This window comes from Leuciscus leuciscus, assembly GCF_965113295.1.
Source record: "Leuciscus leuciscus genome assembly, chromosome: 21".
Classification (NCBI taxonomy): Eukaryota; Metazoa; Chordata; class Actinopteri; order Cypriniformes; family Leuciscidae; genus Leuciscus; species Leuciscus leuciscus.
This window is the reverse complement of record NC_138745.1, coordinates 11,987,831-12,014,741: the sequence shown is the minus strand read 5'-3', so window position 1 is coordinate 12,014,741 and position 26,911 is coordinate 11,987,831. Positions and strand designations below refer to the sequence as shown.

Sequence of the window (26,911 nt, the reverse complement as noted above, 5' to 3'; positions counted from 1 at the left end):
CACCCTTTTTCAGATGCGCTAATGAGCATGGAATATCACTGAATGCACTTCCCCTTTTTTCTTTTTGCTTTCATTTGTCACGTGAAGCGCAAAATCTAGATTACTGCCATGGCTGAATTGGCTGTTAAATATTTGCTATTTCTTTGTAATAATGCTAGTAAAAAAAGTTTGCCTTCATTTTGTGTGTGTGTTGTGGGCTGATGATGCTTCGTGTTCTACCTCTGTCATATCTTTCATTGACTGATTTTTCCTTATTGTTTCTCTCCCTCTGCCTCTCCAAAATTCGGGCAAAAGGAGTGGAGCATCTAGTTCATTACTTCAGAGACACTGCGTGGTATAGTACTGCCTGTCTTTTCTATAAAACATCCTCTCAATCCCTTCCTCTCTGTTTGCATGGTCTCTTATTCTGTACTGTGAGGACAGCCCATCTGCATTATATTGTTCATTCTGTTCTCATGAAGCCGACTTTCTTCAAACCTCTTTTTGTATTTCATTATCTTCTGTCAAGCCCACTGTGTCTTTCATTCTCTCTTATCTGTTTGACCAACCCATATCATTTTGTGAAATCTACGTTTACATCTGTTACTTCCAGAGTTGGAGACATGACCCGTACCAGACTCCTTAGCCTTTTCTCATTGTTTATACATGGGTATTATGTAACGTTTACGATACAAAAACACTTTTTTGTATGTTTTAATAGATACTAAAACGTACAATATAGTGAATTGACAGCATCTAAAAACTAAATATTACTACATATTTACAGCTAAAGAAACTATAAAATATTTACAAATATATTATATCATAGATATATTTGTATAGATAAACTGTACAAATGTAATAGATATATTTTAAATGTATTAACCCTATCCCCAAACCTAAACATAACCACTTCAGAGTATAAAAATAATATATAAAATGTAATGGACACAAAAATGTACAATGACATTTTTAATTTCAGTATACCAATAAATAGATTTTTGAGCCGCTAATCCCACACATACTGTACATCTAAAACTAACCCTAACCATTTTTCTATACAGTAAAAAGATAAACATAACACAGATAAGTGTGTAATCACCACAATGTATTGCTAAAATGTCAAATAAATTATGATTTGCTACATTTGCAGTCCTCTCAGACGGAAACAATAGTTCTGTGTGGGGTAAAGAGCAGAATTTAAGTTGTTAATAGCTGGAAATGTTATCTCGATCCCCTTTGTGACGATGCAGGCAAGAGCCAATGAGTGTTTGATATCACTAATGTAAAACCTTTGTCCTAACACTTTTTGAGACGGCACATTTTTAATTCGTAACAACTACAAGATTTTACAAAAATCATTAAATAAAGGCTTGAATTTGGGTCTGTTCCTGACAAAAAGCAATCATGGATTACTTCATGGATCATGGATTTTGTTGTTTTTTTCATGTATTTTTGAGGGTGTATTTTTATGTATTTTTTAAATATACTATGTTTAACAATTTGAACTCTGGGAACCCATGAACCAATGTCTGTATGGTTTTCATCTGATCTCGGATCAATTTTATACATTTGTAGACATTTAATGAAACAATTGTATAGGAAAAAGGAAGAGGTGTTGTTATTAGTCTAGTATTGGCCTGATTAATCAAGCTCTCCATAAAACAAACAAGCCCTACAATTTAACAAAATAACACATTATAAAGACACTTCGGGCCCTATTTTAACAATCTAAGTGCATGGTCGAAAGCATGTGGCGCAAGTGCAGTTAGGGCGTGTCCAAATCCACTTTTGCTTGTTAAACAATGGGAAAAATGGTCGGCGTGCCAGGCTCATGGTCTAAATGGGTTGTCTCTATTCTCTTAATGAGTAATGGGTGTGTTTTGGGCTTTACGTTCAATAAACCAATCTCCCATTCCCTTTAACTTCCAGTTGCAGTCGCGCCATGGCGGATTCGCTATTTACATGACGGAATTTGATAGTGGAAAGACCGAACACTTCTCCAGAGCGCAAACGGATCTGATCGTGCGCAAGGTTAAAGCGCGCAAGCAGAACATCTACGAGACAAGCCGGATTCCACCATATCTTTATGTACAAAATAATAATCTTTTACACTGTAATCTTTTTATTTTTTAAATTTGGCATGTTTGAGGGCTGCTGCGCATCCTTGTCTGTGTAATAAGCAGAGTGTACGCGCGTTGTGGAACCGCCTATATAGGCGCACATTACTAACGCGTTCTCAGTTGCTCAGGACGTGAAAATGATAACTACGTCGGGCTGAAACAAAAAAAAAACACGTGCTGCATTGCGCCAGGTGTATGATAGGGCCCTTCATATTTAATGGTATTAGATGATTTGTTAATTGCTTTTAACAGATTACACTTTCAATAAAACATTTGCAGTTGGTCTGTAAGAGGAGATTTTGCGTGTTTGAGCTGCATTTACCATTGTGGCGTTTCCAGCGCTTTGAAAAAGTGAAGTATTTTGCAAAGTAATTGGTTCAATTGATTTAAAGTTTCAAAAAGCTTTGTTTCACCTATCACTTACATTTTATGCAAAACACATGAATACTCCTGAGAATATGTTGGACTCCCATAGGCCCTGTTTAAACCTGGTATTAAGATGTGTTTTGGTCGATTGGATGACAAATGGATGACACTAAATACATGTGTAAATGGGCTACTCGAAAACAGATTTGACCAGATAGCTTTCATTGTGAAGACGCTCATATGGTCGAATGTGTTCGAACAGCCACAAAAGACTGCCTTCTCTCAGTCTACTGACCTAATATGCTGATTTCACGCAGCCGTTATTTTGAAATCGAAAGCGAGGCTCCGGTGGGAAGAAAACCGGAAGTGTCGCCTTTAATCACAGGAGAGTCCTGAATGCGATGGCGTATTGTTGTGTTTAATGATGTTGTGTCAATTCTAAAAATGTACACACATTTCTTTCATACTTTAGACTATATACAGTGAAATGCATTTATAAATAAAATATTTTTTTTTATATATAATTCAGAATGTAAAAAAAGAAGCAGGAATGAACTATATACATATCCTATTTTGAATATTAACATCCAATAGTGTAAATCGCGGCAGCAGCTTCAGGTTGGTAATCCAAGGCATTGTTGTTTATCTTTACTTCCGGGGTTCTTCCCACCGGAGCCTCACTTTCGATTTCAAAATGGCGGCTGCGTGAAATCAGCGTATGTGTAAACATTATAGGAAGTGCGCTAGCCAGAAGGGATTTAAACTTTGTTGGCTAGAGACCCAAGCTTACCAAGCACAATGTTCTCTCACCATTCCTGATTTCTAACATGCACTGACTTCTAACATGCACTTCTAACATGGACCAAACCAATAACAGATCCCTAAAGACCCAACCTCTAGCAGATCTTCTTATTTGAGTAGTTTTAAAAGCAATGGCCTAACTTTGAGTGCTGCCACCTAGTGGACTGTGCAGATGATGAAATTGACATCATGCACACTGTAGTGGCCAATGAACTTAGACGCCTTGAGGCCAAGATCCAGACCAAAACCTGTATGTCCAAGAACCACAATGTCCATTTTAGATGGGGAAATGCCAAAAAAATTTATTCCATCATTCTTTTTCAAACATTGTACCTCTGACTGTGAGCTCAGACCTAGACAACAATTAGAGAAACACCCAGTCTAAGGCTGTATTTATGTGGTTCTGATATGTCTCAAGACCAAGACTGCAACTTTGGTTTCTACACAATTAGTGCTTTTTTGTTTGACATTTTGCAAATTGCAAGGTATACTGGTACAACATTTTTTTTTTATGTCAAATGTAAAAAATACCAGGCCGTAGATTTGAATCAGTCAACGAGACGCAACAAGACAGCTGAGTGGTAGAAAGGGCAGATAAAACAAATATGTTGATTTGTATATCTTTGCCCTCAGCTCACTGAAAAGCAGTGCTGTAAAAGCCTAATATGGAATTATTTGGCATTCAGAAAAAAACTAAATGTTAACCTGCAGATCTGTCAGTCTGCAAACAATGCCACAAGAAATGCCGCTTCAGGAGGGAATACATCAAACCATGCAAACCATGCAAGTCCTGTGCTCATTCCGAATTACACAATGATACAAGTCATAGACAAGTGTGCATGATAACATTGAAAATATTGTTGAAAGTTATATTTTATTGCAGCATTTTGATTCACTAGTTCTTCAATTGACATTTGAGTGCTGATATGTCCTCAATGATGCCATTGGTACACCAATCACACTAAATATTGTGTTTGGACTTGAAGTTGAAGTTTTAATTATACTGAAATGCTTAAAAACATGCAACCGATTTGGTAACTGCATGATTCACTGATTTTCAGCTCATCAGTCATCTAAGGTGGTTCATTTGTTGCCTGCTATAATATCGATTTAGTACTGAGGTAGCAAAGCTTGGTATTGTACTAAAGCATTTTTTTTTTTTTTTTTATCAGAGCAACCCTATGTGTAATAAAAGCAACCGCAAGAATGAAAGACTGGCTTTATCAAAAATTCTCGAATGAAAAAAGTCTTCATTAATATGAAATTTCATATTTTATTTGCTGAAGTGATTAGAGAAAATCCCGCTTTTAGTTGAGCACACCTTTTGTCTAATGAAAACTTAATTTCTCATATCAAAGCCATTCTGTCTTCATGTATTTCTTTCTTAGTTCTTCTTTTTTTCTGTCAGTGGTGATATTAGTGATATTATGGTTATTATAATACTATATTTGATTATTCAACATCTTCCTTCACATTTCTCATCTTTTTTTTTTTTTTTTATAAGTAGGGAATATGGAGTACATGGGCCATGAGGATTAATTATTTGCTTTTATATTCTGCAGTTTGTTCATCACACACCTCTTTTAAACAAAACTGAAGATTCCCTTGGTATTCCTGCCTTAAGAAAGAGACATTAATGTTTGTATATTCTAATTATTTGGAATGCTCCACACTGGTGTAGTTAGAGGTGGTAGGTTATCATTATTAAAATGCATGTTTGGAGTCAATTTAGGTGTGAGTATATGAACATTAAACAAAAAAGCAGCACCTCTGGCATTATCCATATTTTATAATGATGTATTTCATGGGAAAAAAAAGTTTTCCAACTATGAGAAAGTCATTTGCAGAGAACTGGTGGCCTTTTTTATATTTGGGGAATCTTTTGGCAGTTCTATTCATTTCACTCACCAATTTGATTACACTATAGTGTACACCTTCTTTGCTTCTTTTCTCCACCTGTCTGTCTACTTTTCCCTCCCTCCATAGATTCTTTCTGCTCCTGAACTCTGTCACCTTTTCTCAGATGTCCTGGTTTAATTCTTGGTGAGCTCTCATAAATTATGTATGAAACAACTGAGAGTCCTCACACAGCTCCGCTAAGACTTTCTCTGAGGTTTTGACAGGGTTGCAGGTGTTTTCGGGTTAGCCCGATTGAGACTTCACCTCTCTAGACAAACCCCTCACTGCTGTCTCGTCCATTCTGAACCACAAACTGTGGAAAAAAAACTTCAAAGGATTATATTTTTGAGAAGAACTCTGGGACCTGGAATTGGCACAAAACAGGGAGATGGGCTCAGTCAATAAAACAAGCACACTACACTGCATTATATGGAAGATGGTGTCCATTAGAGGGTGCTGTGGACCAGGAAATACCTCCTGAGGATCTGAGGAAACACTATTGGGGTTGCATGTGGCATACACATGTTTGTGAACTTGAGGAGATAATGGAGATTTGCTGTGGACCAATAATGAACATTTTGTCATTTACTCGCATGTTCGTATACAATAGCTTAGCTTTGTGTGAACGAATCATTCTTTTGAGTCAGATCTTTTCAGTGTAATAGCAAGGTAATAGCACGTAAATGGCTCAAATCGAAACTACTGCGGGGACAGTTTGCCACTTAAAGGGTTAGTTCACACAAAAATGAACACACATATTCACACAACATTCACTCTCATTTCAACTCAACATGCATGCGTCTTGGTGTTCTCTAAACGTGCATTGGAGATTAATATATTGTAAATAAAGTGGGAAATTATGGGGTTTTTTTGCACAAACAAAGCACTCACGTTACTTCATAAAATTACACATGGATTACTTTAATGATGTCTTTACTTACTTTCTGAGGCTTGAAAGTGGTAGTTGCATAGACTGTCAATGGAGTGTCAGAAAGCTCTTAGATTTCATTAAAAAGATCGTCATTTGTGTTCCAAAGAAGAACAAATGTCTTACGGGTTTGGAACGACATGAGGGTGAGAAAGTAATGACAGAATTTTTTTTTTTTGGGGGGGTGAATTAACTCTTTAAGCGCAATAGAAATCTTGCTGACAGCTATTATTCTAATTACAAATAAATGTAATAAAAAACTAATAAAAATAGAAAATACAAATAAACTGTAAACAAATTAATTATCCCATTATATAAATGTAAATCTTAACAGAAACAGTAATAGAGTCCTGCAGGGGTGAGTTTTTTTTTATTTAAATTTTTTTTTAACCAAATCCCAGAAATTTGTTAGCATTTTAGCACTTCTGGTTCCATCATCCTTAAGTTAATAGTTTTTTTTAAATAGACGGAAAGAGTCAGAATCTTAATGGTGATGACATATAAGTCATGTGACTGTGGATAGTTCGTTTATAGCCTTTTTACCTTTGTCGATTGTATTTAGGCTTCAAAACTGTGGTGTAGTTCGTTTATAGCCTTTTTACCTTTGTTGATTGTATTTAGGCTTCAAAATTCATAAAAGTTGTGTTCATCTGTGAAGAGTATCGTGATTAACTGAATGTGTAACTTTTGTTAGTGACAGAGCTTATTTTCTGCAATAATCCAAAAGCCAATGGGAAAATCCTTGGGTTTTTGTTGAGAGAACCAGTGTGACGTTAAATTCAGGGTTGGCCTACAAAAAAAAAAAAAACGTCATCACTGCAGCACTCTATAAACTCACAAAGTAAAAATTGGAGTAGACCACCAGAAGCAACAAATAAACATAAAAAAAACATTGAACACTGTTCTAAAAGCATAACCATAACTCTTAACCATTACATGTGCTAGCTTGAAACTAGTTTGATCTGACCTTGTGTGAATAAAAGAATTTAATGTACATCCAGCCGGTGGTTCTCTCAAAATAACCCCCTTCAGGCTGATCAAGACCATCATCCTGTCAGGGGTTATTTTGAGAGAACCACCGGCATTATCCCGCTTTTTACATGGCTACTTCACACATAAGTAAATAATTAGACACGAAATATTGATCTGTGTTGAAATTTTTTATTAGGTCTTTAAACGCAAAGCTTCCGCGGTGAGAGCAGTTTCAGCTTGGCAAGTTCAAACTAAACGGACATTTAAGAGATACTGTATACGGTCATTCATATCACTTATTACACAGCATTTCGCCACATAAATAATTATGGGGATAAGATATATAAATTTCAGATTAAACTGTTTAAAATCGTACCTGTTTGTGTCTCATAATCCAACAGTGTACAAAACAATAGTCACAAAATGGCAGCAGATGTGTATGAAACAAGAGAGCGTGAGTCCACGATACTGGATGGAATAATTAAATAACTGTACACAAACTGAGTTTTAATATTTTATTAGCTCACCAAACGCAAAACCTTCACCAAGAAAAACTGTTCCTAGCAGGCGTATAGCACTGCTGACTTCAGTGACCCGGATGAGCCTGCGTTATCTGCTTTGAGCGGTTGTTATCTGGGAATAATTTACCGCTGGATGGCGCTATTGACCAATCAGAATCAAGTATTCCACTGAGCCATGTAATAAAATCTTTTAACTCACCCCATGACTTCAATCTTTTAAAGTATGTAATCGTGGTAACTTGTGCATGGTATTTGTAAAAGGATAACATTATGTACCATTACGCTCCGTTTGCATGGAATAAACGCCAGCCATGGAAAGTAATTCACCAGTGCCAATCAACCATCACAGCAGACATCAAAGACTGAGCTAACAATAGCACTGTACTCCAGCACCTCAATGTCCTGCATAGCACAGAAGCCTTGCATCACATGGAATAATTCACTTTGAGATGGATGTGATGGCTTTAGCATCAAGATTATGTGTATATTCCTTGTGATCCTGAATTTGAAATATTAAATAGGAGGCATAAATCTTTCTATGTACTGTACCTTCCTTAGAAAAACTCCTTTGCCCTACTTTGGATGTTTTGCTTTGTGTCGATGCTAGTTTCTCTAATCTAGACGCTTTTGGGTAAGTCGTAAGTTGTTAACTTGAATTGCATTCTTGTTTGTCAGTCTGAGAGATGCGCTCGAGTGCATGTACTGCTTTGACAGTGACCTCACCACCTCACGTGTAAGTCTACATCATTACTAATAAGTGTGGAGAGGCTGATCTCCACTTCGCCAAGAACTGTAAGGATCAAAGCCTCTCAGACAGCTTGTTGTGTGGATGCTTCAGTGTGTCTCACTCAAGTCTGAGTTAACACCCAGAGCAGGTTCGTCTGAAGCTTTGTGGCTGCAGCTGAGGATAGTGTCTCATAAAGCATGAACGATATAAACGTTTAAGAACATTAAACAACACTGATAGTTATTTTTTAATTGAAGTGACATTAAGAGAGAAAAGCCAAGGTGTTTATACAGTAAGCATTATCCTTCCATATAGTCATGGAACAATAATAATTAAAGGGATAGCATTATTTGTATTATAATATTTTGTCATCATTTACTCACCCTCATGTCTTTCCAAACCTGTATGCCTTTTTTTTTTCTGCAGGGAAAATATATTGTAATATCATAACAGTTTTTGTTGCCAATGACTTCCATTGTATGTAGAGAAAAAAAAAAAAAAACAGCAAAACATTTCTCAAATTATTTTCTTTTATTTATAGTTAGATCTATATTGTATTTATTATTTTGTGTAGGAGCGTGTCATAGTGTCTCAGGCACACATCTGAGCATATAATGTAGTTTTGAGATTTATATATTAATCTGTTTTGTTCGAAGTAAGAGTAAGTAGTTCTCAAAAAGTATAAACGAAAATACTGTCAGTTGTCCTGAGTGAATATAACTAAAAGTCTGATGAAATATAACAAAAAGGTTGTCCAACAGTTTGATGTGAGTTTAACATTTTATATATTTAATTAGCTATCATTTAAGCAATGGTCAAGTCAAGTCAAGTCAAGTTTATTTGTATAGCGCTTTTCACAATACAGATTGTATCAAAGCAGCTTCACAGTATTAAATTAAAATAATACAACAAAGTTTGTTTCAAGAGGAATTTATTGATTGATAAAATTAAATTAAATATCCCCAAAATATCCCCAACTGAGCAAGCCAAAGGCAACAGTGGCAATGGTGTTGAACAATCTAGGAATTGGCTTTCATTTTGAATTAGTGACGTCTCATTTATAATTGCAAGACTAATTTGTATTTCTATATTGTCATGTCTATCCTTACTGTGGTTGAAAATTGCTCAAATTTTGGTTATGATTTTGGTCATATTGCCCACCTCTAAGTAGTTTAATCAAGGATCTGCTACTTCATAATGCTTAAAGCCCCCAGTGAGCAAGCCAGAGGTGACTGTGGAAAGGAACCAAAAGCTTACTTTTGGTGGTAGCAAGGCCATTTGAAAATTATTTTGTTTCCCCTCTCTATATACTTTCCTGTATATATTTTATGTGAAAATAAAAAAGTGTGTCAGCAGTGATGAAACATAGCTTTAGAGACATTACTTTTTATTTTCTAATGAAGTTCAACACTATTTTTCATGAACTGGAAAGCTTCCAGCTGATTAATCATTAATCGGACAGATTTTCTAATTTTATCAGGCAAAATAGGCCTACCTCTAGTTTCTCGTATATATATATATATATATATATATATATATATGTATATATATATATATATATATATATATATATATATATATATATATATATATATTTATATATATATTTTTTTTATATATTTTTTTTTTACTCATCCTAAGGGACAGAACAAGTCCTGTAATCGAAGAATCAGCCTACTATGATCATTATGAAATTAGAGCAAACATATGTTCAATAATTGCTTATTTTTCTCTCTCTCTTTAATAGCTTCAGATACTACAGACTCCCAGATTCTTACCCAACAAGCTCCACAACCATGAAGGACTGTCAAGTCCAACCTCTACAGAGGCCCATTGTGACAGTTTGGATGCCCAGCTTAGTCACCACCCACTGAGGCCCACGTCCTGCTCTCCAGACCTACAAAGTCCCATCGCTGTCGAGAATACCCTAAATTGTACTTTACCAACGGTAACTATATCTGCTGATAGCACTGCTGCCTCCTCTTCCAGAACTTTTCAGAGCTCTGATCCTGCTGAGCTCGGCCTCGCGAGCAGCCGGCTTAAAATCAATGAGCCAGCAAGGCCACCAGCTTCTGCTAGCTTTTGCTGTAAGCTAGAGAAAGGTATACAAAAACTTCCTTTAAGAAGAAGCAGTTTTTCAACCTTACAGCCACCCACATATACTAAGAAAGCTTCAACACTCATCAAGCCCCAGGAAGTACAGCAGGTCAGTGGGCTCAACGGGGCCCTAGGTAGGGTAGGAGGCACAGGTCTATCCAGAACAAGACATCAACTTTTACCAGCTTCTGGACTACCCTGCATTAACCCAGCCCGACAGACTACCATGGACACCACCACTGTATCACCAATATGTAACAAAAAAAATCAAGGGTGCAGACAGTCTCTATTTATCAGAAAGATAGAGAGCAGTTTGCCCAGAGCTCGTGCTCCCCTTCAGCCCAAACATTCCCGCCTTCCTAAGCCAAAGGCGCTTTCTTCTCTCCCAAACCCTCAACAAGGTCAAACAATAACCTCCCCCGCTCTGCCTTCTCATATGCTTCCACAATTCTAGATTAGCCAAGCAAAGCTTGGGGCATCTCACCAGAGTGTACAAAAGCTGCTTCGTAATGCCCTGCTTATAAAGAACCAGTCAAGTATGTTGACTGATATTAAGGTATTCTTTAAGACAAAGCCATGCTGCTTTGCTTGATCTGCGGGGCTCCAAACAAATAACGCACTCTGTGTTACCCTGTAAATTAGGAATTCCATGAAAAAAGTGATTCTCCACTGTAGCTCCATGGTAAACACTACACATGGTTTGTATTAAAATGATCTCAGTGAATACATTTAATATATCTTGAACATAGGAGGTAATTTAGCAAGATACCTGATCACTTCTACTTGCTTTTTACCCACAATAATCAATTCCGTTTTTCTGGGCTTGCTGGTACTATAAAAAAGTAAAAGAAAACTATAAACAAGTCTTACAGTCTACTACTTTTTACATCCCTGCAGTACAAATATGCAAGCCTACCAACACAGATTTGCTTCCTTTGGGCTGATCTTACCAGTTATTCTTACTATGTACAAAACTTGAAACAGATAACCACTATTTTTTTCTGAATAATGCACTAAGTTGTAAGAGACAATATTGTCTACCTTGTACTTATGCACCTTGCATAATATATTGCTTCTCTGATAGATTAGTAAGGCGCCATGATGACGACTGAAACCAAGCAGAGGATCATTATTGCTCCCGCATTTTTGTTGTTGTTGTTTTGCTCTTCTGTTGAGAGAGACTTGCATTTTCCTGTCTTAACTACCACCAAATGTGGTATGTGTGCCGCGTGGGCCATGATGCAGGGTGCCCATTGAGATTTTCAGAGTCGTCTCCTCGAATTACTTCTCTACCCATCTCTCTCCTTTGTTCTTTTCTGCTAGCGTGAAGATTGTGTCCTGCATGAATTGGCCTCCCACCACCATACCTAATGAGTGCAAGTTCTGGATCTTAACAACAGAATGTGTTGTAAGTCCTTGAACATAATGTGAAATGCAAAAATTCAAATGAAATTCTGGCTGTGAGGAACATTGGCCTATACAGTGAGGGAGTTAGAAGTGGTTGACATGGTTACTTTAAAGTTATTTCACCAAGTACGGGATGTTTGAAAATTATTAGCAATCTTGTTGGTCCTGGACCACATTACTCAGATTTAAGGTATGTTAAACCAGGGCCTAAAATAGACATTACATGGCATAGTCGGGGTGAACTGCGCTTGATTGTGAATTGCAGGAATCAAGGGATGCTGTGTGCACATACTTGCAGTCAAACCATTTTAGCTAAATTAAATAGTTAAACACAGTTATTCAAGAACAAAACATAGAACAAGGAAATTACTAGCTGGTCCCCCAAACCTCACTACGACCTGGATCACGACACCAATGTAACCAGTTATGCCTGTAGTTCCAAGTGAGTCTTGAACCGGCAACAGCCGGCATAGGAGGTGTGTATCATCAGTTGCTAGTGCACTTCTTTAGGAAAGGGAAGTGAGGTTTACTGTACAGCTTTTACTACCTGGCCTCTTGTTACACCCAGGTCATACCTGATTATAATGTTAATTTAATTATATTCAATGCCAAACTCATCAGTTTCTTTTAGCTTTCTTATTTATTGTTATCAAAATTAGGAAAAGTTATTTATAGATTTAATTTATTTTAGAATCATTTTTAGTCGACTAGTAATCGTTAATTTAAGCCATTAGTCGACAAACCACACATTTATATTAATTTAATTACAAAAATATTTACTTGGAGAATACTAAACCATAATGAGCGTTTAATATATATATATATATATGTATGTATATACGAAAAAAAAATAGCAAAGGAGACATTTTAAATATTTATTAATAAACTAGTTTTTTTTTTCTGTGTCAGTGTCGGCTGCAAAGATGAAGTTGACGATGCTGACTTGCCATCTCCGCAGTATAGTGTACGCACCTTTAGAGAGAAATGCACCTTTCATACGGATACACATAATCAGAGAGTATTTATTTTCAATTTGAATTGGTTCATTTAAAAGTAGACAGTTCAAGCTGTCTATAGATATATTTATCATGTCTGACTGTGAGCCAAGTTTCGGTTCATTTTTGTGACGCGCTCCAGTTCACGGAGACAAAGATGGCAGAAAGCTCTTCCTGTTTGTTGTCTTTATTTTACAAAGGCATAACATTTTCTTGTTATTTAATTGTGAGTTTACACAAATACAAGTAGACCCTTTACAATATTACTCTTATCTGTATGACCAAAAAGTTAGTATTTTAAGTAGTTTCCGCTGTTGTCAGGAAATTATGCAAGTGATTGTGCCGGCGCCTCCATGTCATACAGTAATCGCACTAATACTTTACCTTTCACACTCCGCACAAACACTTGAATATGCGCCTAATAATAGGACACATTTATCTAGGTTAACGTTAGAGCAAGCAACCAGGTAATGTTGCTACTTACATGTTTCAAATGATAAGCCGTATTTGAGATTGATGAATGATAGGCAAACGTTTGGATTTCCTGCCCGACATACTGTAATTACGACAAGGACCCGCCGTTAACGATCTGTCCCTCACGGACTGCACGACTTCGCCACAAGTTTTTTTTTTTTTTTTTTTTTGTGACTAACCGACTAGAATTTTGGTCGACTAACATTTAGGGGCAGCCCTAATTTTTTGCTGCTTTGTTAAACAAATGACCAGTTCTCCTGTTCTTATAGTCTCTACTCCTAGTTTCCAAAATGAAAAGATCCCACTTTCTCTGCTCTTGTAGTTCAGTCTCGTGAAAAATAAAGTGTCCAAGCTTTGCAGCAGCAGCCCCCTGCTTTCATTCCATGTCTATTCACATCAAGATTCAGTCTGTCTGGTTACCTTACCAAACACTGCAGTACATGGTTAGCACACCCACTGACTTATCTGGTGTGAATCCATCAGGCCCTTCAATCAGCACTATCTTGCCTGACAGCTTGCTACACTGAAAGTCAAACAGTTTATCCCCTGCATGTCAGTTCATCTTATTTCATTTATCTCAGCTATCCTTTGCCACTTCTACATGCATGTAGGTATCTTCTAATGAGGCTGTCGATATGGCATCCACCTTGCATAAGACACTGTAGATGTTACAAAGGGTTTAATGATACAGATCGTAAATACGGTGGAGATGAACCTGATGCAAAGGCTAGATTAGTCCCAAACCCTCACTCTAATCCCTAAATCCTCCTCAATGTGCACTCGCCTCATAAAATGCTTCCATCGCTACCTCTACTCTCCACTCTTGGCCTCAGCTATTACTGTAGATATATTTGAGTGAGATGCCGAAATCTCTTCTGAAGAACCCTAGATGAGATGAGGTGTTCTTTTTCTGAAGTGTTTTGGAGTGAATATGATAGTCTCTGTCGATAGAGGATAGTGATACCATTTCTGAAGGCTCAAGGAAACTCTAACATCTTATCTTTTTCATATACTACTGAAAAAATGCAGCCAGTGAGAGATATAGAGGTCCTTTCCTACATAAACATAAAGCAAGTAGCTGCAAAGATTCTGATTATGAATATCATTAATGGTTAATAGATATGTATTATCAAAGCTTCTTACCAGAGTGTGTAGTACAAGTATGTTCCACTAACCTTTGCCAGCCACAAATATTCACACTATTTTTGTCTTTATTTGGAACACTATAATTGTAAGCCTGTTTATTGTTTTATCATTTCAAACCTAACTTATTTTTGTGAAATGTTTGGCTTGACTACTTATTATGATATTTTGTTATTTTATGTCATGACATTCATACATTTTTAAATGTGGCTTAATTCCACAAATACATTGGAACCAAATACATTTAATTTAAGACATTTTATTTACATTGCTGCAATGATTTGGAGAGGAAAAAAGGAACAAAGATACACAAACAATCAGAGTTTGAATCAGAGTTTTTGTCTCACTCTCATGGCCATCTTGTTTATTGTCTGCACTCTTAATATTCAGTTTTTTTTTTTTTTTTACATAATTATACATAAAAATGGACCAAAATATTGGTCGCCTCATAATGCAATGCTTGTCGTGTTCAGAGAAGAATTTGATCCAGGTAAGGCAAAGCGGGCTGGAGTGTGACTGAAAACTTCGACCTCTACCTGCAGGCATTTGTAGGTGGGAGCATGACAAAATATTGCGTATTTTTTGCAGGAGTGAGTAGAATCTCACAGGAGCAGGCTCGAGCAGGTCTGAAAAATTGTTAAGGGGTACACTACTATCTTTACAACGATATAAAGGTTTATGAACTAAAAACTAATGTCTATGACTTCACTTTTATTTTAAGTCTGTATAAAAGTCACAAACTTATTGTGCGTCTGTGGCCTCATCATCTATTTGAATATGTGTATTACTTGAAACATTGTCTTTGTAGCTATAAAATAATTGGGCTAATGTCTTTAGAGGTGGTTACTATAATGAACACTAGTTTATTAGGGAGATTAGGGTTTCAACTTCTAAATTTCTTTTGTCTCATTTGTAGCATGCAAACGTTGAAGAAACAATACCATTGTGTCATTATGTCTCCCTGTAGTATCAGATATACAGTATAGTATCATATGCAGCATAATCATAACGCCATCAAGATTAATTTGCTCTTACTGTTTTTTATTGGCCTTTATGTTGTATGGCATCTGTTTACTTGATTTTTGCTACATACACTTTAACTGTATGAAACATTGCACTGCCCTATAATGTAAAACTTTGTTCAAACTTAATTTATTTGTGCATTTACAAGTGTGTGTGTGTGTGTGAGAGAGAGCGATACAGATAAAGTTAATCAGATATGCACTTTAATTGTAAAGACAAGATATGAGAGATGTTTTCATGTGCTTTACATCTTTCCATGAGGCTGAGTGTCCAAGAACTCTTAATAAAGACCACCAAAAGCTACTGCAAGTATGTGTTTGTGTGCACTTCACAGAACTATGAAAAAAGCAGAGTACATATCTTAGTTATTTTCCAATGTCTGAAGGTCTGAATATTTGTGTCCAACAAACGATGAATGTAAGGCCTGCTGAGGGGGACAGAATAGGAACTCTGAGTGACAGTTACAGTGAAATTAAAAAGGTTCAAATTACTAGAGAGGACTGGCAAGAAAGTACAGTGATGAGCTTGGGATGTTGACATCCATTTACCCCACTGATCTATATAAATGACTGGATTGCTCATTGCGTTCTAAACTGCCAACAGGTGGTGAAGCCACCGGCAGTGTTCGGCCATCTTACGATTCCCTGCCGACTGAGGACATCATTGACTTACAACCAAAACATTGACCTAAAATCGACATTTTCAGTGTATCAGTCGCACATGAATAATTTAAGATATATGCATGTACATTAATTGATATCTAGAACATTATCTGATATGTTTATGGTCTTTTTTGGCAGGATAAGCGATATATAGAAATCTTTGTTAGGTGTGTCTACTGCACACGGCACACATAACTGACCTAACACAAAATAGATTTATTTATGTACGTTATTATGCAGGAAATATTAAGCATGAACATATATCTGGGATAATTACAAGAAATTGTTTTGAATATACATAAAATATTACAATACACACAATCTCCTTTTACTAAATTGCACTATTGCTTGGAGCGACAACATTTTGGCCTCCCATTCACTGTCATTATAAAGCTTGGATTAGTCAGGAAATTTTTTTAATATAACTCCAATTGTATTCGTCTAAAAAAAGAATGCCAAATGCACCTAGAATGGCTTGAGGGTGAGTCCGACAGACCCTGAGCCGATAGCCCACAAGGGAGAGAGGAACCAAGTTGGAGTAGAGGCTGATGTCAACTGGGGGACGACCAATGGAGTGACATTGCTGGCGCTGAAGGCCTAGGCGATGTTGCAGTGACAAATTTCTGAGGCGGAGCCAGAGTGCCTGAGGACTGAGGTGATGCCGGTGTGACAGAGGCGAGGCCGAAGGGAAGGAGAAGCCTGCTGCAGCCATAGAGGTGGAGGAAAGGAGCGTAGCGGAAGATCCGTAAGTCCATGGTGGAGTGATGACTGACCAAAGGGGAGCCGGTGGGATGAGGGAACCCGGTGGTGTCGATAGGCCGAGGGTGTCTGGTGGAGCCGAAGGTGGGAGGAGCCAAGGCGTAGCTGACAGGTCGACAAGCCAAGATGGAGCGAGGTGATCCATCACTCAGGTGCTGATGGAGTTTGCTCGACCTGCGGCTCGATGTCACAGCATGGCATCACATGAGATGGCGAATGGCTGCAAACACGATTCTTCCTATGTTCCGGAACTGGGGTAGACACTCTCCGGACACCGGATGATAGCATCCCTCCAGTTAAGTCCAGAGGTGTCTAGGAGGTCTACAGGGTGATCATAATAAGCCCCAATCCAGGACAATGACTTCAGGGTCTCGTCGTCGGAGTGGCTGGTGATGGAAAGAAGACAGAAGTTCTGGGTAAAACTCTAAACTCTGGGTAGAAAATCCATGCTCTCACGAGCGATCACAGCGATTTTGGCTGCATAATCCATTTTTTTTGGGTCAGTCAATCTGTCAGCAGGAAGACGAAGGTAAACAGGATCCAATACGAAGTGATTTAAGTAAAACAATAAACACTGGAACAGAAAGAAGGTTTAACAGTGTGTGAAACGGGTGGACACACACAACATGCAAACATTGACTGAGAACTGAAAGGTGAAACATAGCAACTTAAATATACAGTGATTATGAGATGAAAAAAAAAAACAGGTGTGATGATCTGATGATTGTCCATGACAACTGATGACTGGCGGGAAAGTGTGACAGGAAACACTTTACAAAAATGGTCCGTCATTAATAGGTAACTATGTAGGAAGTAATTGAGGACAAATGAGTAGAACAACATTGGGTGTTTCTCAAATGCAAGGCTTCATCCTACGAAGGCTGCATTTCTTGGCTGCTACGTCATCAAATGTTGCTGAAGGCTATCTCAATTTGAAGGTTTCTTAGAAGGCAGCCTTCTTTTCGCCTCCTTCTTTCGGGCTGTTTTGAAGGATGCATCGGATGTATCCTTTGCGGCCTTAAATCACACACAATCCTTTGCACACATTCCAATTTACGAAAATGAACGGATGGAAAAAAAGTCAGTGGGGTTAATTATGAAATGTAACACAAAAACAATGTTTTCGGACATTAAAGTGTTGATGTTATCTTTTTAGTTTTGCTGTAAATTAATCACTAACATTAAACTGCCAATAATGTAAGCCACTGGGAGACCACAGACGACTGTCATTCACTGTAGTGCATTATTTAATAGAAAGCCAGTTAATCTAAATATTTGTAATGCAAAGTATTTTTCCAAAATTAATTTTTAATAGTATTTTCATGCCGTGACCGCGGAGGCGAGAACATGTGTTACATAGCCATGCACACTTACTAGACAGACACATTCTAGCGTTTAATGCTGAGGAGGACTTTAGTCTATAAGCTTCAGAACGACTGGACTAGGAAGGATTCAGACTCACTAGCATGCAGCCTTCTGTTTGAGAAGCACCCAATAACTTCTGCAACTACTATTAACTAAATTGGAAACAAGATGAACTAATCAGTAAATAAAAGCAAATTTAGAACTAAGATAGTTCCTTATTAGATAATCAAAAAATACTGAATGAGATTAGTTCAGCCTCATTAAGATGGCAAATAATGAAGAATTGCCAATTAATTACTAATCCCAATATGTGACCCTGGATCACAAAGCCAGTCATGAGTCGCACGGGTATATTTGTGGCAATAGACAATAATGTATTGTATGGGTCAAAATTATAGATTTTTATTTTATGACAAAAATAATTAGGATATTAAGTAAAGATCATGTTCCATGAAGATATTTGGTAAATTTCCTACCGTAAATGTATAAAACATTTATTTTTGTGAGTGAATGCAGCACAATCGCGAACACAAATGGATAAAGTTTAAAGGTGATTTTCTCAATGTTTCGATTTTTTTACACCCTCAGATTCCAGATTTTCAATAGTTGTATCTCTGCCAAATATAGTCCTATTCTAACAAACCATACATCAATAAAAAGCTTATTTATTCAGCTTTCAGATGATGTATGGATCTCAATTTCAACAAACTGACCCATGTGACTGGTTTTGTGGTCCAGGGTCACATATTAACGTGTCTGAGAAATGTGAGAAATTGTCTTTTTTACTCTAAACGTGGTCATAAAATGCATTACTAAGTGTTACCTAGTCATTCTTCAAGAACTAGTGATCTGGACCATTATTTTAAAGTGAAAAACATTGTTCACTTTAAAATAATGGTCCAAATCACTAGTTTTTAAAGATTATTTTGTGATTGTTCAAACAGCCTTCTCCAGGTTGGTAGCAATAATACAGAGATGATGAAAAACACTCAAAGAAAAAAAAAGAAAAAACGATACTCAAAATGTAGGCCATGTGGAGAGAAAGAGGTCCAGGTTGTTTTATGTGGTTATGTCACTGACTCCCTTTTGAAAATTCAGACACACACTGAAGCCAGGCTAACCACCTGTTGCAGTCTACTGTGAACATCTACATCAAAAGGCAAGCCTTTTCCATGCAATTCGACATGGCATGCCTTTCGTGCCATTTGTAATATTTTAAAAGGGAAATTCAAATGGTAGGAAATTGATATCTGAATTTCAATGTGATTTCTCCAACAGCTGTCAGGACTTATCAGCCAGATTGCGTGCAAGGAGTTGCTTCTTGAAAGTGGGACACTGTCAGATTATGCAGACTTGTGAGAGGGTGGAAAAGGGACTTGATTCAGAAGAAAGAAAAAAAAAAATCTGTGAAAAGAATTAGCAGAATCATCTTCATTACTGTGAAATCCAATATTGTTCTATGTTTACCATAGTTTTACTCTGTTCAGGAAAGACTAACAAAAGTGGTGTTCCGGGCTCAAATTGACCGGTAACAAAGATTACACATTTTCCCCTCCAAAAATGTCAAATGTAATCACTGTTCAGTAAAATAAAAACACTGAATGTATGCAATTTGGGGTTTTTTCTCTTCTTTTTTTACACCTTTAATTTACTCATTTTCATCATACATTTTTGATAAAATAAGCAAATTCTTCTTCATTTTAACTTCAGTAAAAATCCATTTTCGGTAAAACAAAAACAAAAATATGCACTGTTGACAATTTCTGGGAATGGCATTTCTGACTGTAGCCATTGGATGCTTTAGTTCTACATGAATTGGTTAATCTTCAACATAAAAATAAATAAATAAAAAATACAAGATATTAAAGGCTTAGTTCACACAAACACACGGAAGCGCAGAGGATAACGTAAAACAAAATACCGATCACAATATTAAATAATATACTGAGTTAGATACTCTTTCGAGTTAAGCGAGAAAGAGAAGTCAGTTGTCTTGGATGTGAATCCTGACCCCAAACAGATCATTACCCTCCTCAATGCCCAGTATGGTTAGGTTAAGACTAGGTGTGGAGGTGGGGATATAATTAGACAATCGGGTTGCAATCTTAAGGAAGGGCGTAATAATCTTTCAGGGAGTTCAAATTTAGCACAACACTGGCAATAGAGGTCCCACAGTAGAGCAAATGAGTGACAGCTCAGCAGCATAGCTGCAGAGAAAAATGATATCACTTACCCATTACTGATTCAGATTATCCCTGCTTAGTGATGCACCCACTGAGGAGCCTGTTGAAAGTGCCCTGGTAATTATGGATTCTATTTTAAGGAATTTGCAAATAGAGACACCAGCTGTAACAATAGGAACTATTGTTGTATATGTTGTTGGAGTAGGGACCGAAAAAGGGACACACCCGATTGTAATAATCACATGGGAAATGTAAGTTTATTAAAGAAGAGTCAAGTTAGTTTTGGATGTTTGTCTTATTAAATAGAAAATAGACACATAAAACATGGTGGCAGCGTGGGCACTTCTAGATTGCTATAGATTAAAAGTTGAGAATCAGACAGTTGAGAGCTGCATCTGAACAGAGCTGCACAATGGACGAACTAAAACACCCACAACCATTATGCATGGACACAGACAATCTTTACAAGTCCTGGAAATCCTTGAGGGACCAGTTTCATCTCTACTTGGAGCTAACAATGTCGGATGCGGAGAAAAAGACGAAAGTCAAAAAGTTTCACTACTCATTAGCGGCCGAGAACTGCTGGAAACTGAGTGATGTAGCCGCGGATGCAAGAAAAGTAACGAACATTTTTGCAAAGTTTGATGAACACTGGAATCCCAGTATAAACTGGACAGTAGAGCGCTAAAGATTCTTCACAAAAATCCAGGGAGCGGACCAGTCAATCGATAATTATGTCACAGAGTTTTGATTGCTTGCTAAAACATGCAACTTCGGAGAAATCAAAGACTCTCTCATACGTGACAGGATAGTATGCGGAATTAACAGTGCAGGACTGAGAGAGAGGCTGCTTCGTGAGAAAGATTTAACTCTAGTCAAGTCACATTTATTTATATAGTGCTGTCACGAATCACGATCACAGACTCCATGACCTCCCTCTCTGGCCGCCAGAAGGCGCCCTCGCCCGAACACTGACTTTCCTATTCAAACTCCAATTCCCATGATACAGCATTCCTGGACTGATCCCGCATCCACCTGCAATCACTGATCACACACACCTGCAGCTCGTTCCCTACCCACATAAAAAACACACTCATATTGCAACCAGTGCGAAGTCTTTTTTTTTTTTTTATGTAAAAAAAAAAAATTTGTATATAACTGCTGTGAACATTTCCTGAGCGTTTTTCCTGTGTTTTGACCTGCCTGTGTTTGACCCATTCTGTCCTGATCTTCTTGTTGCCTGCTGCCTTCCCATTGACCCACTGCCTTGTATTTGGATTCTGACTCGCTTGCTGCCAGCCTCTGAACCCTTGCCTGTTTTCCACTACGTTTGTGCCTGCTCTGCCCTATTGATCTTGCCCGTGCCTGACCTTTGCCTGTCGACCATTCTTCTAAATAAAACTTGTTGCAAAATGGACCTGACTGATTCTGATAATTCGCAACAAGCGCTTTTTACAATACAGATTTTTTCAAAGCAGCTTTACAGAGATAAATAGGAAAATATTGACATTAGAAAATAGTGTCACAGTCCTGCTTAAGTAGGTTCAATGATGTTTCATTTTTGTTGTAAAAAAGTTGTTAATTTAGTTAATTTATATATCTAGCCACTCTGGAGAAAACCGTGATGTCATCGTCCAGCTCAGTTCAGTTCTCATATAATGGTGTCAATGCAGGCAGATCAATATTATTTTTGAATATTAAAGTAAATGTTAAATTTAATGTCCCCAACTAAGCAAGCCAAAAGTCAATGGCAACAAAGGTGAAAAAAGGCGAAAAAGGCGACAGTGGCAAGGAACCAAAACTCCATCAGGTGACAGAATGGAGAAAAAAACTTTGGGAGAAAACAGGCTCAGTCGGGGGGCCAGTTCTCCTCTGGCCAACGAACGAACAGTGCGTGATTATGATTCAGGCAGCATTATAGGTCAGAAGTCAGATTGGATTGGAACAATCAGAATATTATCCAGTTCCATCTGGATGAAGATCGGAGTCATCACGCCGGTATGGAGACGGTTTTGTTGAGGATCAGTGCCGATGGCTGTCGTGTCGATGAGGCCTTCACAGGAGAGAGTCTCGTTGACAGAATCTCTGCTGACACTTCAGGGAAGCGTTGTGGTCTTGTCTAGGCGCAGGTCCTCCATCTGATCTGGATACAGCCTGGATCCGGCTGACTAAATCATGAGTTGGGGTCATGTCTATGCTCAGGTCCACCATCTGATCTGGATACGGCCCGGATACGGCTGACTACATCATGCGTTGTGGTCGTGTCTAGGCGCAGGTCCCCCATCTGATCTGGTTACGGCCTGGATCCAGCTGATTACAGTAAACCTCAGAATAAGTAGAAAGACTAACATTAGCGTAGATGCCATTCTTCTTATGATGTAACGAGTACATTGGGTGTTATAGGAAGTGTTCCCGGTTCCGGCTGACCTAATTTATGCAGCCTAATAAACATTTAACTGATTTGAATAATAGTAATGTATAATTTTCTATGTGTATGCCAGGTTAAAGAGATTTGTTTTTAGTCTAGATTTAAACTGACAGAGTGTGACTGCTTCCCAGACATTGTTAAGGCGGGCATACACTGTGCGATGTCTGTGCGATTTCAGCAAGGTACCTACTCACACTGAGCGAGTAGATCGCATGCGATGTAAAGCCAAAGCTCAGGATTTATGTGCTCACACTATACGGTCTGAACGTCGAGCTGCAACTTCACTGCTCACACTATACGTGTGAAATATGCGCGAATCAGCGCGATAAACCCTCGTGCCGGGTTGTGCCTATAGACGATATCATGTATCCAGAGATATTGTCAAAACAAGCCTCAGCTATCAATATCAAGATGATTTAGCATTTCCAATTTATGTATTAAATTATTATTAGTATTATTGTATTATTATTAGTATTATTAGGGAAGGCCAAGGCTATACTTTATTATTAAATTGATAGGCTATTAAAATTAAATTGCCACGCAATAATTTCATAGCGCATCACCGCATAACCAACGCGCTGTGAGGATAATAAAATATTACATAGAAGCTTACTCCTCATTGAAAATTGTCTAAAACATTTAGGTCGATTACAATAAATTATAGGCATATAATTAATTATTAACAGTCTATAATATGTCCGAACACTGCAATAATTAATCAATGAAAATTAAAAACAGCTTTATTTCAAAAACATTGTTTAACAAATGAATAGGCAAAGTGTAGGCTACATCGCAGGTGGCTTGGAAGACATGGGTAATCGTTAATCCATTTTGCAACACAAACCGGAGGTATAAGCAACAGTAATTTGTAGTTAGCTTGAACTACAGAACTTAAAGATCTCCCTCTTTTCATTTTTTTTTTTTTTTTTTTTGCTGAGTTAAGGGTAATCGGTTCGCAGCTCTGCTTCAACTGTGCGATATAGTCACGAGGAGCGACCAAAATTTCGAACATGCCAAAAATTCATCCGACCATCCGATTGCCGGTCGGGAGAGGTTAATCGCCTCTTGTTTCCCCCTGTACACTGCACGGACACTGCACGACAAACGACGCACGACAAAGCTGAAAATCGGTCCGACCTGAAAAAGAGTCGCGCGAGTCAGAATTTGGCTCAAAATCGGAAGAAAATCGCACAGTGTATGCCCACCTTTAGGGAGACTGTTCCAGAGTTTAGGTGCTAATTAGGAAAAGGATCTACTGCCAGCAGTCGATTTTGATATTCTAGGTATTATCAACTGGCCAGAATTTTGAGATCGCAATAGACGTGAAGGACTATAATGCGTTAAGAGCTCGCTCAAGTACTGGGGAGCTAAACCATTTAGTGCTTTGTAAGTGATCAGCAATATTTTTAAATGTATATGATGTTTAGTAGGCAGCCATTGCAGTGTTGACAGAACAGGGCTAATATGGTCATACTTCCTGGTTCTGGTAAGAACTCTAGCTGCTGCCTTTTGGACCAGCTGTAGTTTGTTTATTAAGCGTGCAGGGCAACCACCCATAAGAGCATTACAATAATCTAGCCTTGAGGTCATGAATGTATGAACTAACTGTTCCGCATTTTTCATTGAAAGCATATGTCGTAATTTAAATATATTTTTAAGATGGAAGAATGTGGTTTTACAGATGCTAGAAATGTGGCTTTCAAATGAAAGATTGGTATCAAAGAGCACACCCAGGTTCCTAACCGACGACGAAGACTTGAGAGAGCAGCCATCAATTGTTATACAGTATTATAAGTAGTTTTTGGTCCAGCCATTAGAAACTGAGACTGTGTTGATCCTGTCAATAAAAATAAATAAAAAAAATAAATAAAAAAAAACTGCTGATACTCAGTCACAACTGGAGAATCAGATGCAAAGCACTGTAAAGTCAGACATCCCAGAATCTGTTGTTACAAAAGCAGGACGTTTAGTAAAGAAACCTTAACACTTACAAGACTATGTCACATGAAGAAAAAAAAAGAAAGAAATGTAAAACTGTTGTGATGGAAATGTGAAACATGTTAGAAGGAAATGGTGTATAGTTCTTGTCTGTATAGACCATATATACCATAAATTGGTATATTAGGAGCTATGTTTGGAATGTTAGTTCTTATTAAAAATAAGTAAAAATTAAAAGAAGAACAATAGGAACTTGTTGTAGGGAGACCGTGTATAGTTGTAACATGGGGAGAGTTGTAACACTACCAATTCCACAAATCAGGGATAAGATAGGAGTCATGTGACAGTTTCAGTTTCCTCTGGCTTCCTTTACTTGGAGGTTTTCCAGTCTGTGTTGCTATCTCTCCTGAAGCTACAGCAGAAAATCTAATTCTGAGGTAAGAAAGTAAAAAAAATAACAAGATAATATTTTGTTTAGTGCTTCTACCGTTGTAGATAATGTTGTATGAGTTATATCAGGTCAAACTGTAGTTTGTCTAGTAAAGAATGGTGTATCAACCTCCTGCTAATTTCAGCTCCTCTTCAGCTCACCTGCCGCCCGGCTCCTCTTCAGCTCACCTGCCGCCCGGCTCCTCTCCAGCTCACCTGCCGCCCGGCTCCTCTTCAGCTCACCTGCCGCCCGGCTCCTCTCCAGCTCACCTGCCGCCCGGCTCCTCTTCAGCTCACCTGCCGCCCGGCTCCTCTTCAGCTCACCTGCCGCCCGGCTCCTCAACAGCCTACCTGCCGCCCGGCTCCTCTTCAGCTCACCTGCCGCCCGGCTCCTCTTCAGCTCACCTGCCGCCCGGCTCCTCTTCAGCTCACCTGCCCCCTGGCTCCTCAACAGCTCACCTGCCGCCCGGCTCCTCTTCAGCTCACCTGCCCCCCGGCTCCTCAACAGCTCACCTGCCGCCCGGCTCCTCTTCAGCTCACCTGCCGCCCGGCTCCTCTTCAGCTCACCTGCCGCCCGGCTCCTCTTCAGCTCACCTGCCCCCCGGCTCCTCTTCAGCTCACCTGCCGCCCGGCTCCTCAACAGCTCACCTGCCGCCCGGCTCCTCAACAGCTCACCTGCCGCCCGGCTCCTCTTCAGCTCACCTGCCGCCCGGCTCCTCTTCAGCTCACCTGCCCCCCGGCTCCTCTTCAGCTCACCTGCCGCCCGGCTCCTCTTCAGCTCACCTGCCGCCCGGCTCCTCTCCAGCTCACCTGCCGCCCGGCTCCTCTCCAGCTCACCTGCCGCCCGGCTCCTCTCCAGCTCACCTGCCGCCCGGCTCCTCTTCAGCTCACCTGCCGCCCGGCTCCTCTCCAGCTCACCTGCCGCCCGGCTCCTCTTCAGCTCACCTGCCGCCCGGCTCCTCTTCAGCTCACCTGCCGCCCGGCTCCTCTCCAGCTCACCTGCCGCCCAGCTCCTCTTCAGCTCACCTGCCGCCTGGTTCCTCTCCATCTCACCTGCCGCCCGGTTCCTCTCCAGCCACTCATGCTGTCCACCTGCACTCCGATGAGATGCCGAGCACCTCGGGGTCCATCGTAGGTCAGTTGTTCAGTCCATCACTCATTAGGCCATTTCCAAAAGCAGGCCCAAGGAAAGAGACAGGTAGGGGTAGGAAGAAGAGGTGCTCGGAAATCCTCACTGATAGTGACGCTGGCATTGGAAGAGGAGGAGCGTCGAAAAGGGAAAAACATCAGAAAAAAAATCTTGGGGAGTGAAAAAAGCAAAAACAAGAAGGTAAAAAAACCTGCCAGGAAAAGGGTGAAGGCTGGTAACTCCTCTTCAGAAGAGGAAGATTTCTGTATCGTCTGCATGGAACAATTTAGAAATTTCTTTTTACCAATTACCAATTTCATTTGTCACCACTGTGACTCTGATTAACAATGCATTTCATTTGTTTGTTCTTGTCACCATTGTGACTGATAAAGAATGCATTTCATTTGTTTCTCTCTATGGAATGGGGGTAAATATGTTTATGTTAATTTGCTCTCACTCACACACACACACACACACACACACACACACACACACACACACACACACACACACACACACACACACACACACACACACACACACACACACACACACACACACAC

At 38.9% G+C, this 26,911-nt stretch overlaps 1 protein-coding gene across 6 annotated transcripts in view; it reads left to right on the top strand.

Moving 5' to 3' along the window:
* Positions 1-26,911, top strand: part of ccser2b (coiled-coil serine-rich protein 2b) — a 435,236-nt gene that overhangs the window by 77,701 nt on the left and 330,624 nt on the right. Inside the window, exons 11-12 of one of the 6 annotated variants that reach the window (XR_014201003.1) lie at positions 295-6,600; positions 6,659-7,092. Coding sequence is in view for 4 of the 6 variants with exons in the window: in XM_082151401.1 (XP_082007527.1) it covers positions 10,064-10,867 (804 nt within the window). In the remaining 2 variants the exon portion in view is untranslated. Of the gene's footprint in view, positions 1-294; positions 7,093-10,063; positions 15,759-26,911 lie in introns of those variants that run through there. The other 5 variants (XM_082151403.1, XR_014201002.1, XM_082151401.1 and 2 more) reach the window with 5 other exon arrangements.